The 15,793-nt window shown below is 46.3% G+C and overlaps 1 protein-coding gene and 1 long non-coding RNA gene across 2 annotated transcripts in view; both read right to left on the bottom strand.

The window, feature by feature from the left end:
• Positions 1 to 10,230, bottom strand: part of IQGAP1 (IQ motif containing GTPase activating protein 1) — a 77,254-nt gene extending 67,024 nt beyond the window's left edge. The window contains exons 1-2 of the mRNA XM_087743049.1: positions 10,072 to 10,230; positions 8,356 to 8,455 (exon numbers count right to left, since the gene is read on the bottom strand). Of these exons, the coding sequence (XP_087599175.1) occupies positions 8,356 to 8,455; positions 10,072 to 10,123 (152 nt within the window). The 5' untranslated portion in view covers positions 10,124 to 10,230. The remainder of the gene's footprint in view (positions 1 to 8,355; positions 8,456 to 10,071) is intronic.
• Positions 10,231 to 13,025: 2,795 nt separating this feature from the next.
• LOC148050351 (uncharacterized) lies at positions 13,026 to 15,738 on the bottom strand. Its single transcript, XR_015701208.1, has 3 exons — positions 15,605 to 15,738; positions 15,216 to 15,340; positions 13,026 to 13,949 (listed from the first exon to the last, which is right to left on the bottom strand). It is a non-coding gene; the product is annotated as an uncharacterized LOC148050351 (long non-coding RNA).
• Between the last annotated feature and the right edge of the window lie 55 nt (positions 15,739 to 15,793).

The following is a 15,793-nucleotide window of genomic DNA, read 5'->3' as shown; positions in this document are numbered from 1 at the left end:
AGGAGTGTTCTCTTCTAGAGAAGTAGGTGGAAATTTAAATGCGTTTCAGTACAGTTTGTGCAGGAAAAGACGCGGCCTCTCAAATGAAGAGCTAGGAAAACAAGTGCTGCCCACAGCTAAAAGGTCCCAGAACATTCTCGTTAGCCACAGAGACATTTTCAGTTCAAAGATACCAAAAAGCAAAGGATTAGTGTGTAACATACGCCAGATTTTTCCCAATGACTGATGTACCCTCCCTGGCAACATGCAGCTGAACCAAAGACCATATTAATATTCTGGCATTTAAATCCTCCCCCCCCCCCCCCCCCCGTAAAAGTAAATATGAGGTTCTCTTTGTTCTATTGCAAACACTGCCAACAAACGGTAAAAATTACTTTAGCTGCTGTTGCTGATGGGGATCCTATCATATTTGCCATGTTTGCCAAAAAGATTAGTCCTGAAGAGCTTTCAGATGAGTACTAAGTGCATAGTCACGAGGAACTTAATTATCACATATGCAAAAGTCTTTTTCAAGGCACATTCAACCATTCCGTTGCCAAAGCTAATTGCCTTGATCACTTCCCACTAGAAACTAAACAGGCTTAAATGCTTGGAAGGTATAGCATCGCTAAAGTTATCATACCTCAAAACTAAGTTGATTTCTTGCAATAAGGGTTATAAGAAGCACTCCACAGTACCTGACAGTCAAGAACTGTTATGTGACAACTACTCGCTTTGGTTATTTTGGGCTGCTCTCTTCTTGCATTACATACAATATTCCTTCAGAAACCACCGTCCAAACAGCAAAACCCTGGTCTCTGAATTTAATTCTGTGCCAACAGCTGTTTCTCTCCTCCTGGCCTGCCTTTCATTACTATTTCCAGTGAGTCATAAAAAAAGTATTCAGAGTGAGGCAAAGATGGTGGTACTCCACCACTGTCCTCCTCCCACCTCTCTCCACCCACTTCTCAGAAAAATACAGTTCTGAAGACACTTCCAGTCCAGACAGGCACTCCCTGCCAGCTGCATGAGGTCACCACCAAACAGCACAGGAGCTGCAGAGAAGTGCCTCCTCAAGTCCAAACAGGAGCTGATAAGAAGCCCCAGATGAGGTGGTGAGAGCTAAACAGCAGCTACTTCAGCTTACCACTACTGATAATAAAATATCTATGAATATTCATGGTTACAATCTAACATGAGACTTGCATCGTATCTGACAGAAGCAGAAAACAAACAAAAAAAACCCCAAAACAAACAAACAAAAAAACAAACCACAAAACGACACACACACAAAAACCCCAAAACGCAACAACCAACCCAAAAAACAGTACCTGACTCAATTTACAAGTGGGAATAAAGTGGAAATACAAGGAAATACAGAAAAGTCTTGATTAGCCTGGAATAAAAAGAGGAAGCCTGTTTATGCCACGTCAGAGTAAGTTCTGCTATGTCAATTAGTGACCTTCCCACCCAGTCACCTGATCTAGAGGGGTCACTTCCAGTGGGAATTACAGAAGTCCTTTTCGGCCAAATGCCAGTTCCTGTAATTTTATGACTTGGATTATACATGAAGATATCAGGACTCCTCACATACAAATATATCGAACGTATACATCAGTTTATGAATGAGCTTATTTCTCTCTTGACTCTGCAACTGTAAAAATACAATCATACTTCAATTATTACAAATTGTTTAAAAAAAGAAAAAGAAAAAAGGCCTCATTCTAAAGTTAGAAAATAAAACCAAAAGATCTCCAAAAAGGAGTTATACGTTTGAAATAAAACATGGGCAAACCTGACAGACATCATTCAGAAGTCTCAGACTGCCTCCCATCTAAGTCTGAAGACCTCATCATAAGAGGAACACTTTCTTAGGTTCTACGTTACAAGCTGCCGACTGAATTACTGCAGACGCTTTCTAAACATAACTAATTCCGTCTTTAGATCTTTTCCAGCATGCAATACTGACCAGCAATTATTAAAGAGGGGACCATTATGACCTGATGGATTAAATATAGATGCAGGCTGGCCTGCATAAGGCGAAATAGCTTTCACATATCATAACTACAGAATATGTTTCATATCTGGTCTGTGAACTGTTTAAGATCCACTGCATTATCTTCTCTTTTTCTGTTATTTGCAAAGTTGCAATAATTGCCTATGCTTCTGAGGTAATGCAATTAATTGCTCATAAATCACTGAAGGATACTAAACTGCAGCTGGGCTGCATACACTCTGGACATTAGAACATGAATGCAAATAGAAATATCTTTAAAAGCTAAAAGAGACTCCATCCCACAAAGTCAGGTTTAGCGGAAGTCGGGGGGGGGGGGGGGGGCAGGGAAGAAAACAAAAAGGAATGAGCTCAGAGATAAACCCAAAATAATCCTCACCTTTCTTTTTATTTGAGGGACTCCAGAGTTACATTACGATTCTTGCTGTCTTGAGATTTACAACACAACAAAGCAAAAAAAAAAAAAAAAAAAAAAGGAAATTCTTCAACTGCAGCTCTTGTTCACATCACCAGGACCGTGGCACTCCCGAGCCTGCTACTACCATCCTCGGAATCCTCCAACAGGCAGTGCGCTAACTCTACAGCTTCAAAACCCACGGGAAACTTGCCTGTATCTAATTTGCAGATTAATTTAAGCAGGATTTAAATAAGATATTCTGCACACGACTTGCTTATCTGAGGCACACTGAGAACCGTGAAAAAGTAAGCGAGAAAGCCTAATCCTGCTTTTCTCAAACTGCCTTACTGGTACCTCTCTATCTCAGCCCTGTTCTTAACAGAGGCTCGTAAGACACATTTTAACTAAACTACCTCAATTTTTCCAAGTTCAGGTTAATAAGAGAACGGAACCAATGCAATTTATCGCCCTTCTGAAAAATCTCTGATTTGCAACGAGGAAGCCTCTTGATACCAATCCTGTGTGAAAGAGCAACTATCACATTTCCTTCACGAGCAGATTTAAGCTGTAGTGTACAATGTTAAATATTTTATCTTCAAACAAGAGCTCCTTCAACAACTGATATCTGCACCTTTACAGACACTGATGAACCAGCTTTACAAGTTACTCACAGAATAAGCTGCATAGAGCTTCCTATCTAGCACTAACCCCAATGTGTCCATCCTGTCCAGAAAGTGGTGTTCTCTACAATTCTTCCTCTTCATTCTTCCGGGCACCCTGCACCTCTGACGAAACCTGTTTAAGCAGATCTTTCTTAGATGACTACACCAAATTCCAAGAGACAATGATATCCATCCAAACACTTTCAAACTAAAAGCGGGAAACCCAAAAAGATAAAGACCAGATTTTTTTTCTTTAAACATCTTCTAGGAAACAAAATTTAACTGGGTCACCTGACAAACAATTTAGGCTTATTTTTTGCTTAAAGACACAGACAAGTCACCCCAGTCAAAAAAACTGCTCCCCACTTTAAAGAGAGAGAGCATGCACGAGGGAGAGGGGAAAGTCATTCTCACAGAAAAGCTATCAGTGGGAAAGACCCTTCAGACTTTACCCCACAGGCACCAGATGGTCATTTCTCTCAATGGTATCATCAGTTTACAGTAAGCCATCCTCCAGCCTGTCAGAAAGACGGGGATTACCACAAGATCACAGACAGTACACTTCAATCTTTAACCGATTAAATCAGCAATAAAGAGCAAGCAGCATCCTCTTCTTGCTCAATAGGGAACATCTTCTACAAGAAACCCCAAAAAGGAGAAAAAAGTACATGGTCAGATTCCATCCTGATGCATCTAAGAACACACACGCTGCTCAGGCACAGTGGAAGTTATACAGTTATTGGAAGCCACGCAATCCGGGCACTAAAAAAGCACGGTGCCATCACCCAGCAAGCCAGCTACGGAAACAAGAGAGCCAACAACATTCTAGTTTCCAACTGGGAGAACCTAAAATACTCCACAGTGAAAGACAAAGCTTGAAAAAGCCTTTGCCAAATTGATAAATGCTAATTTCGTCATGAAAATGCCACACTACCCCAACGAGTAACCCACGTAGGAAAAAAGGCTATCACACAGCACAGATGAAGAATATTCTAGTGCACCAGCCTGCCTTCTAGATAAGGACCACAAAAAGAAGCTCTCTCAGGTTGCTTCTATTCCAGATAAGTATATCCTTACCCTTCTGTGAGCACAAGCTGCCACGTCACGACAGAACAGAGTACTTCTCACACTTTTGTCTGCACTGCCACAGCTTTTCTGTATAGACTACTGTGATTTGGAGACAGAAAAAACAAACAAACAAAAAACCAAACCCAACCCACCAAACATAAAACACCAAATTTGAAGTATCAAATAACACTTATTCATAAAGCCATTTTTATTCAAGAAAGGGGTATCTGGTCCAAGTACAGTACAGGAATCCCTCTGTTGACAATCTTCATTTTGGCTCCAATTTTCATTTCAATGTCTTTCATGATCTTGAGCAACTTAGTTGCACACTCTGCCTCCCCTTCTCCGACCAGCAAGAATAACGCCTCTTTCACAAGACTGTTGCACATTAGTAGCTGAAGTCCAAAACTGCTCAATAACAACAGAACAACAGTGGCAGCTCAAGAAAAAAAACAAAACAGGCTGGAATACTGTTAAATAAGTACAAGTTATTGATATTCCTCTGATAACGCCTCTGACGTATGCTCCTTAGCAGACAGGTAGTCCAAACAGCTTCATGAAATACTCAAAGCTAACGCATATGTGCTCTTACATGAGACAGTTCAGAAATCCAGACTTTACCGGATTTTTCATTTCAGTATGAAATTAGGTGCTAGCCGATTTTCATCTTACCATCTTCTTTTAACATTTGGGGGGGGGGGGGGGGAATCACTTCTGCTTCTAGATTCCGTAGTTGTTGCTTGGTTAAAGGGATCGCAAACCTCTGACAATGCTGATGCAATGCAAATCAGCATGACATTATTCACATCATTTTAGGTGCCTTTACATTACAGAAAAACTGAACATAAACAACAGAGTCTGAATGCAGTATTATAATGTAACATGATAATATGATTACGGGGGGGAGGAGGGGGCCGCTAAGAGCTGTTCTTCAGCCGCCTCCCGCCCTGCCTCAGCCACCATCAACTTTACAACCTTCACCTTTTCAGCCTCTCAGAGTGTGACACAGGGCGCACCAGATGCCTTCCTCTGCTATTAGGTCCTCCTCTTCTCCTTATAGATATAACTTCCAATCTGAAAGTCTCTCCCTATGAAGAAAGAGTATAAACCCTCCTACCCATACCCATAGCTCTGAGGCACTGTAATCAATAGCACAAGCAAAATGCTACAGTTTCTAATTCACGCGTTACGTCTCAGTTACACTACTGGCAAAGAAGCCAAATACAGAAAATCTCACATGAAGGACATTAACTTCATTAAATATAATGATCTCTTACAGTCCTGGTTTAGTTGTTGTTAAACAAACTCCTTTCCAACAACGCAGCCAATAGCCCTCTTTCAGGCTGTACTAGTAGTAATAAAAAAAAAGTCAAAGGACAATTGACAAAAGGACTGCTCAGTGAGGAAAAAAAATTCTTGGGAGTAGACCATGAACTCAAGCCTTTCTGCTCTCACTTGTGTATCTTAATTATTAAACTAAGGAGTCTGCTCCCCTCCTTCTGGTCATTTAATCTTTAACTCTTATGCAAAGTGGTATGGCTTCAGCTCCAGAGTCAGGAATTCCCACTCACGTGTGCATGAACAGCCTGCAGGCCGCTAAGCAAACACGGGTTGAGGGTTGGAAAAGGGGTATTTGAAGCTCTCCAAGCAGACTTTCCACTTAACAAGTGTGTGCTCTGACTGCCGAGGTGGACACGAGGAAGGCTGTAACACCACTACCTGCATGTTGAGCGGCACGGCTGTCGCTTCATTCTTCACAAAACGTACTGGCAACCACTATGCATTATTTGAAACATCTGAAGGCTCGTTCCGAGACAAAACAGTGAAAACACCTTATTTCTGACAAGGTGCAGCAAAATCAAATGGCCAGCTGCTCAGCCTCATCAATACCAAGGCAATACTCAGAAGCAGAGGTAAGATGGCCAAGAAACTTTAGAGTCAAAGATGATTTATCTAAAGAGTAAGTCCCCATGATTAAGCAAGAGCTTAATGAAAATATTAAAGCTGTTGCCGTGTTAGGTATTTTTGCCTGAATTTTTTTTGCAAATCTGGACATGGAATTAACAGGGAACAAGCACCTCGGAAAGCATTTACTCTGAGGCCAATGACAGAAAGAGTCCACGAGTGATGGATCTGCTGCTCCTTCAAGCATGGACAGTGACTACAGCCCAACTCATCTCTCCTTGTCACCCAGCATTTGATCCTAAAGATTTTGGATTGAAATGGAGGGAGTTATTTTAACATATAGTCAGATCTTTCTCACTACTTCAAACCTCATCCAAATCTGTATGGACAGAAAATTATTATCTGCTAGTAACTGAGCAGCCTCTGTGAATCCACAGTAGTGACAATTGTTAGGAAGCACCTAAAAGACTATAGCATAAACCGAGTGCTCCATGCCCCTTCAAAAATATACTACACATTCTTGGTAAGGCAGGGTAAACTATTAAAATCCTGGAATAAAGTTCTTCTTTATACTCTGCCAGCAGTGAACTTGTAGAATCTCAGCATTGCCTCCCCAACAAAATCACTACAGTGGAACACATCCGTCTTGCTGGGGAAGACTTACATGGATTTATCCAAAATTCATCACCCAGCCAGTGGAACAGGAAGTTTTCTGGCTCTTAATCCATATCGTCTTTTGAAGGCCAAAGGCAGATCGAAGCATTCAGCGAGCCATGACAAAACATGCTGCTGACTCTTTAGAACATGCTTTTACACACACTCCATACTTTTCTACTGCTCCAGAAGTTATTTTCTGTGGCATACACATTGGCTAATTTGCCTAGATCTGTGCGGGAACAAGGAAAGGCTAAGCTCACAATCCATTTCCCGACTAATTACAAAATGCTCACAATCCATTTCCCGACTAATTACAAAATGCAAACTGAAACACTAGCCTTACTTTCAAAAGTGTTGGGGGCAGGGGGAGTCACCAATACAAACATTGCCTCACCTCTTTTTCTTTAATCTTGTTCTTGAAAAACCTGTCTTTGGTCTCAATCTCAGCTTCAAAAAAAAACATTTTAAGTTTCAAGTAAAAAAAAAAAAAAATCAATTTATACAAAGGCGTGAAAAGACCCAACTGCCATGAAGGGAAGCAGCAGACAAACTGGTCTGTCTCATTCCTATTCTCCACATACAGCACATAGGATTGAATGTTTGCAAAAAGATTTAAAAAATACCAGCAGTAAGACTTCATGCATTCGTTTTTAATATTGGCTCTTTTTCCTTTAATAGCAGATATATAGCATCTACTATGTTCTGATCATACTTTCATTGTCTGAATGAATAAATACAGCATGCTTACACGCTTGTTAAACACGGAGATGACACAAAAGCTACACACATGCTGGAGGACAGGAATAAGATCAAAATTATTTCGACATATTAAACAAAAATCGGAAAAATCAAATTCGGCAGGATCAACTGAAAGGTAACACACTCAGGAAAGCACGATAGACTGTATAAACACAGGATGAGGAAGAAATTTCAGCAGCACACCTTCAAGGAAAAGGGCGGCAACTCAGCAAAACTCTACTACATCATACCATTACAAAAATGTAGATACCATGCCATAATGGACAATACTAGCACCTATCAGGGTACAAAAAATAATCCTCATGCTCTTGTAAGTATGTATGTTAACACTCCTGTTGGAAAATTTTTGTCTGTTTTGGCAGTGCACTTCCAGAAAGACATGGAGTGAGCAGAGAGAAGTCAGAACAATCCAGGGAAAAGTACTACAGATCTGTTAAATAGGAGCCACAGAGAAATATGCAAGAATTGGGTTTTCAGTCTAAGAGACGATAAATGCAAGGGAAATACACTCTTACAACTTAAATTTCTAAGAGGCTGCAGTCAAGAGGAAGAGAATAACCTGTTCTTCATGTTCACTGATAGGTAGCGAGGTAATATTGCACCACGACACATGAAAGTTAGGTAACAGGGAGAACCCATCCAGTGCTAGGAATACTGGAGCACTAGAGCTACGGAGCCCTTGTCACAGAAACTCTTTAAGAACATGCTAGATAAGCACATCAGGGGTCGGCTGGTTTGGGGTTTTTTTTTTTTGGGGGGGGGGGGGGGTTGGGGGGGGGGTTTGCTTTTTAAAATTAATCTATATAGCCACTAAGAAATACAGAGAAGAGGTAAGCTGCATCCAAATTATTCCCCTTACCAAATACCACAATTTCTTTTAAAGCACCAGCAGTTTCAAAACCACTTACTCTTACCTCTTTGCCTCCTCCAGGTGACAGAGGTATTCATAGGCTACGTTCTGGCGCCGTCTTTCATCCATTTCCTCTGCTGTTAATCTCTCGTTATCCAAGACAGCTGCAAATAGTCAAAACACATTCTCAGGTGGCTGAAGGCTGAACGTAACTGTTCAGGCACATCGAAAATCAGATCCAACCTTTCCCACGGAAACTCATCACAGGTTTTATTTGATTCAGAAAAAGGAAGGACCAAATGTATCTGTTCTTTACAATCAACAGAAGAGACCCTGTTTCCTTATCCCATAAACTTGCTGTCTTCCCTCTTTCTGATTTCTCAATTTGACCGTGATCCAACTTTTTCCATCTTCAAAGTTCTTAGAAACAGTCCTTCGTTTTCTTATTTTCTTCTAGCCTCGCCCTTCTCTTCCTCAAAAGCACGTCAGTGACCACACGTCCCTCCATCTATCCTCCGATTTTGGTAGTCAGAGATTAAGGAAGGACAACAATATACATTCACATCGTATAATCTCTTCTGTATCTCTCTAGTGCATCTTTAAAAAAGATGGAAACGCTGCTCACAACCCTCATCTGAAAGGGAACCATTCAGACCCCACGCACGTCCTCTTCGAGTCAAGCTGAGGACCCGCCGTGGGGTACGCGCCTAAATCGCCCAGATTCTGCGGGTTTGAAGCCTCAGTGAAAGAGCCCGCTCCTTCCACCCTTACAGCTAAACGCCTCAAAAAAAAAAAAAAGAAAACCCACAACGTTTTAGATTTCATGGACCGACTTGACACATCGGAAGCGCCTCACCCCGTTATTCATCAAGGGTTAGCTTACGCCTAGAACGCCTTCAACAAACGCATGCGAGTGATGAGGCATCAACTACGGCGCCTGGGACCGAAGAAGATCCCGGTTCAGACGGCAAAGGGTCTCCGAGAGGCCCGTCCGGAGCACCGCGGGACACCCACCCCTCCGACTCCCCCAGCCCCGCCGGCAGCTGCGAGAGCCGAGCGCTCCGGGAGCAGAGGGGGCCCCGCCTCCGCGCCCACCCGCCGCCGCCCCCCGCCCGCAGCGCCGCGATCTTCCCCGCCTCTCCTCGCTTTTGCCGCGGTGTCGCAGCGCAAGCGGGCGCGGACCGCGGACGCCTTGACCCAGAGCCTCCCTCCCCGCAGCCAGCGTGTGACAAGGCGGCGGAGGGGCCCGACCGAACGCCCGCTTCGCCCGGTAAGCCCGCTGCCGTCGCCGAAATACGGGGGAGGAGGACGGCAGGGGCGGCCGCGGCCCCGCGCCCCTCTCCTGCCGGGGCGCCCCCGCCCCGCGCTCCCCGCCCGCCCGCGGCGGACATCTTGGGCGAGGCTCGGAGCCCGCCCGCGGCAGGGAGCCGGCGGACGCCCCGGCGCTGCCCATCCGCCGCCGTCTCCCAGCGCTCTTCTCTAACGCCCGGGGAGGGACGCGGAGCTTGGACGAGCTCCCGCGCCCCACGGCGCCCACCCCGCGGGAGGCACGGCGGGCCGCGCCCCGGGGCCGGCGCGGAGAACCGGCGGGGCCCGCCGCGCCCGCGGGCCCGTCCCAGAGCCAAGGCCCCGCGGCTCCCCCCGCGCCTGCGGCGCCCCAGCCGCCACTCCCAGCGCCGGCCGCTGGAAGGGACGGGCGGCGCGGCCCGGGCCGGGCAGGGCGGCGCCGGGCGGGCCGTTGCCGGGCGGCCGCGCGAAGCCCCGGCGCCCCGGTACTCACAGCCATAGTGGGGCCGGGACAGAGGCAGCCCGTCCATCTCCTCCGCCGCCATGGCGCTGCGCGGGGCCGGGGCCGGCCGGGAGCTGGGCGCGGGCGCGGCGGTTCCTCTTCCTGCCCTACCGGGCGCGGCGGGGGAGGAGCCGCCGGCTGCGCTCGCTCCCTCTCCCCGCCCCGGCCGCACCCTGGCCGCCTCCGCCACCTTCACCCGCTGCCGAAGCGGGGCGGCAGCTTGCCCTGCCCGGCAGAGCGGCGGCGCCGGCCGGACTCGGCGCCCGCCCCAGCTCGGCCCCGTCCCACGCCGGACCCCGGTCCTGCCCCACGCAGGCCCCCGCCTCGCTCCCCGGGGTGCGCCTCACAGCGCCCTGGCGCTGGCCCACCCGCGGCCCTGAGCTTTCCCGTCAGCCCCGTTCGCATCGCCTGGCTAAGCTCTGGCCTAAGCTCTGCCCGCCCTGTTAGGAGGGACGCAGCCCAGGTCAACCCGGTCAGACCCTGCATCTACCCTCACCCTTCCGGCCTCCCTAGGCACGCAGCCCCGCCGTGCCCGCGCGTACAGCGCAGCCCGATCAGCCCGGCCCCTTCCACACACCCTGCTGGGCCAGCTTGCGGAGGCCCTCTTCTCCTGCTGGGCTTCCCAGCTGCGTCAGCTCTCCTCAGTAGCAAAGCCTGGCCTTGCCAGGCACAGCTCTGCCCTTCCATCTAAACGGCTCTGCTGACCACGCTATGGTAGCTCACCTGAAACGTCAGCCACGGTTTGAAGCGGGGTGCCCCAAAACATCAGCATGCGACAGCAGCAGCGTTCAGCAGCTCTGCCACAGCGATAATCGTGCCCTGAAAGTTCCCTTCCCCTCAGCGCGTGTTAAGCTCATCTATTACTGTTGCTCTGCCTAGTTCTTGAACAAGAGTCAGAGTACTGAAGATGCCGCCACGTGTCCGTTTTAACGTCCCATGAATTTTGCTGCCAGGGCACAAGCTTACTACTTAAGCACAAATTAAGTAATTCCATAGACCAATAGCCTCTGTTAGGAAAAGCATCACCAACAGGTAAGGGAGGCGATCCTTCCCCTCTTCCCAGCGCTGGTGAAACCACATCTAGAGTACTGACTCCAGTTCCGGCTTCCCCAGGACAAGGAAGACCTGAACATAACGGAACAGGTTCAGCGAAGCACCGAGCAACATGTACGGGCTTGGAGGACAGGACAGGAACCAGTGGGCAATGGACTGAAATTCATGAACGTCCACTTAAACCTAAGAAGAAACACTTTTACTCTGAGGGTGGTCAAACGCTGGAACAAGTTGCCCAGAGAAGCTGTGGAGTCTCCGTGCTTGGAGATACTTCACGCCTAAGGAGACACAGTCCTGGGCAACCCGCTCGAGTTGGCCCTGTGATGAGGAAGCAAGGGTGGACTAGAGACTTCCAGAGGTCCCTTCTCAATGATTCTGCGAGTCCATGAAAAAGTATATTCGCATAAATTTTTTAAAGGGTCTGTACGAAAGGGAGACTAAGTGAAAGCTGGTTTTATTGATTATTAATGTCACCGTTCAACAGTTACAGAAATAACTACATAGGTGAATGCCAGACATAAATTACAAAACAAGAGGTTTTATAACAAACAGTTATAGTTCTAATTATTAACATTTATTTGCATTACTTCACGTGGCCACTCTGCAGTTAAACAATGAGAAGACACTTAAAATAATATTTATATGTACATTGTGGAGTGCAGGACTGGTTTTGTTCCCCCTAAAAATGCCCCAGTATTTTCTGCACAGTCCCACAATCCTCCCTCAAAAAAATCTCATAAACTTATTCTTTCCTGTAAGACCCATTCTGATAAGAAAAATAAACCACAATTATCGTACATCATCAAAGAATCTGGCTGCACCTCTTTAAGGCTATAGTTCAGTGGTTCCTGTAATGGCTCCCCTGATTTAAGATTTCTGGTCTTTGTTACTGTCTCTGCTAACTGTGGTTTGTTAGGGCTTGTGTATCTGTGGGTTTAATTTATTGCCTCTCCTGTTTCTTGTCTTGTCTTTTTTTTTTTTTTTTAACGTTGAATAGACACTAGTCAGATTGCCTTACGAGTAGCATTACAGAGGTACTTATTTTTCCTCTAGTTTCAAAATTTGAGTGATCAATTCTGTAAAAAAAATTCTTGAAATACTTGACCTTAATGCTTAATCACTGGGCAAGAGCTCCAAAATTCAGTCCTTTATTTAAACTACTGCTATCTGTTCTTTTGCAGGTATTTATTAGCCGCTTCCTTTATAAGAAAGATTATTTCTGTGAATGGTGCTGAAAAAAATACAGGTTTAGAACACCTGAAGACTCTGACGCTGTGATTCTATAGTCACTTCAAGATAACCTCGCTGCAGGCTGCCACTGGAACGTAAGGAATCTCTAACCTCTTCAAATCCTCTCCAAACAGGACAGTCTATCTAGTTTTCACACCTGCCTTTCCAAAGCGTTGCAGTCTTGCAGTCCAGAAAAGCTTGGGAAATAATAGCGTATTCAAACAACCTTCCACTGAATAACTGTTCGCATGTATCCTCATTTCTGGCAAAACAAAGCCTGACGATGGAGTAGGATCTGCTCTGGGTTCCATTTAGCACTGGGCATTCCCAGCCATCGCTTTTTCTCTCTGTAGCGCACAGGAAACTCTCAGGCAGCTGCAATAAGGTACCTCTGCTGCCACTCTGCATCTTGGCATCCTGCATCCCTATTAATCGCTTTTTTCTTCATACTATTTTTTGTACTTCAGTCATGGACAGCCAATCATGGCCTTTCCCTTTGGACCCCATTTATCCCAGATAGGTTTAACTCTTATCCCCTATGTCTGCAATAAGGTTTAGATCCCTATTCATTTTTGCTGTCTTCTCTAATTACCCAGCTTAGTTACGTGTTCTGTGCATACAGGGTCAGAATGCCCTGGAGGAATCCAGATGGAGCTGTCTCAATTGAGTAAGTATATGTATTTTACGTATATATATTGAAAGATAGATGTGTGTGTGTATATATATGTAAAAGACTCCTACTGCTCATATACTTGATGATACTCTTTTGTATATGGTTGTATGTTAGGCTACGGATTGCCAACAGCAAAAGTTGCCTTTTGGCTCCCAGCATCAGATCAAAGTCACAGTGGTCAAATGAGACAAGTTACTGCCCTGGTCTTAAAAGAAAGAAACACAGAGACAAACATTCTGCCCTGCCCCTCCCCAGCGCAAGTTCGCAGCTGCACCCTCGGTGCTAGCCCACATCACTCCCACAGCCCTGATCCGCCCGCGCTTGCAGCAGGGAACTTTGTGCGAAGCTCTGCAGAAACCCCAAGGGAAGCAGCTGCACACTCGGGGCAGAGAATGCAGACCGCCCCATCCCACATGGTTCTGCTGCACCAGACCAGCCAGGCAGGAAAAAGGGAAGTCAGGCTTTCGGAATGGGCCTCCTCAATCCCCTCTGCTTCCAGGCTCTACTTTGGCATCCTGACCTCGCTTCAAACGGCCCAGCAGGTGCCTTGGATACTGCCCTGCACGTGCACCATCTGCGGGACTCCCCGTGGAAGCCGGAGAGCAAGTGACATAAGAGCATGGAGCACAAATCCTGCCCAGGTCTGCTGACAGCCATGACACGACGCTAGGGCACAGCAGCAGGCTGCTGGAATAGCACAGGAGTCTTTCCTCTTTGGAGGCAAGTTAGCAGTCTCCCTGCTCTGAGCACCCATGATAAAATCCTCTCCTTCCCCCCTCGTGACAGTGCAACATGGGCAAGCTCTCTACTGGCAAAAAGGCTTCTTGAACTGGAAAACGGTGCGCTTGTCCCCACGCACCAGGTACAGTTTCTCCTGAAGGACCTGGAAGGCCCAAGGAAGGCCCACAGCTACCTGGAAAAATGGAACAAAACAAAGAAAAAAACCCTGGGTAATCCAAGATTCATTTTGTCTGTGTACATACCCCTGGTCTTTTTATCCACTGTTTTGTTTCCTCTCTACTTGTTCTCATGTAGGCTACCTAAAGACACTTGGGGAACCAATAAAGTAATTTAAGTCCTGAGCAGACCACAACATTTAGCTGGAAGCAAGCGAGTGGGGATGAGCCAGATTTACAGATTGTAAAGCAAAGACACAGTGAGACATCTCGCCTGACCGAGCCTGCCACACTGGCCACATACCAAGCACCGCATCAAAGCCGCAACTTCCACCGTCAAAGAAGGACTCCAGTGATGAAAAAGCCACCATCTCTCCATTTAAATTGCTTTCATGGTTACTTATAATCTTACCCCTAGTATGATTCACTTCCAACAATTCACTTCCACAAAAATTAGCTCCCCCGACAACCCCCGCCTTTGATAAAGGAAAGTTCCTTCTGCTCTAATAAATTTTACACCCTTTGCTCCTGCCCTGTTCTCAAGGAAGGCTCCTGGGGTTTTCACTTTCTGTGAAGGAATGCTGCTGTGAGCGTAGTTTCTGGCTGCAGAAGGCGACTGTGGTTAGGTTCAAGATTTCTCTAACAGATTAAACCTGTAGTACGTATTTACATTAATAAAAGCGTTACATTAATAGTACTGTACAAAGATTCCACTAAATTATGTATTGACAGACTAAACATTTTTTAGTCAATTATTGAGCCATCACTACATTTAACTACCTATAAGCTAGCTATAGCATGCTTAGCTTTATAGTTTACTGAAAATAGTATTTAAATTCAGCATTAATCGAAGCCCACCTGTTGGCACGGAACTTCTGGTCAGCAGCACGGGATTGAACCAAAGCCTTTTAGGAGCACGGGAAGGGCTGCCGCTAACTCCAGCGCTGCAAGACTGAAGCCAGCAGTGCTAAACCTCAAATACAGCTTCCTAAAAGCAGGAACGGCGCACAGCTTTCCTGGGCCACTTGTGCGCTGTGACACTTACGTCGGTGATGAACGACAAGTGCCTAGCCAAGTTCCTCGGTCTTTATTTAGACAATAGAAGCTTTGTCAATATAAAGAGGATAGTTTTATTATACTGATACACAACAGAACGCTACTGCTGGGGCTCCCAAGTTACACATAAAGATAGCTATAGAAAGCGAATGTACACGTGTCAGAGAGCGTATTGAAAGAAAAAATTCTTTAGAAAATGAGGCCACGTACTAGGAACTTATTCATACCTGCAAGAGCGTAACGCAAGTTCTTCTTCCTGCATTTCAGGCCTCACTGCGGCGGGCTGATCACGAACCAAGGACATGTTTAAAATGGACAGACCGCTGTTCTTGATACTTAACACTGATTTCTTCTAAATGAAGAAGAATAAAAATACGCATGAAGAAAAACACTGCCAAAAACAGGAAAAAGAAAATGAAAAGGAGATTGCTAAAAAACAGTTTATTAGATAACTCCACAATTCTGAAAGTGGGCAGTTTTGATTAAAAGACTACCTGGGTTAAGAGAAAAGGCAAGGGAAAGCAATACATAATAAATGGAGAAAGGTAAAACTGGCATCGGTAGCACACCGACACATAACGACAGACACTGAAGAAAGAAACGCGGTGAGGAATACCAAACCCAGAAGCCGGCCTAGGCGGCCGCGGATTTGCTGCGGTGCTGGCGGGGCCCGCCCGGACCGGCGCCGCCATCGCGGCCACCCCCGCGGCTCGGCCGCGCTCCTGCGGCGAGCAAACGCCAACGCGCCCCTCACGACGCGGTGCGGTGCGGCCGCTCCCGGTGACCCCTCCAGCCACCCGCCGCG

Source organism: Nipponia nippon, unplaced genomic scaffold (genome assembly GCF_047370975.1).
Source record: "Nipponia nippon isolate SJK-2023a ecotype South Korea unplaced genomic scaffold, ASM4737097v1 scaffold_9, whole genome shotgun sequence".
NCBI classification, from domain to species: domain Eukaryota; kingdom Metazoa; phylum Chordata; class Aves; order Pelecaniformes; family Threskiornithidae; genus Nipponia; species Nipponia nippon.
Note: the sequence above shows the minus strand (reverse complement) of the source record. Positions and strands in the feature narration are given on the sequence as shown.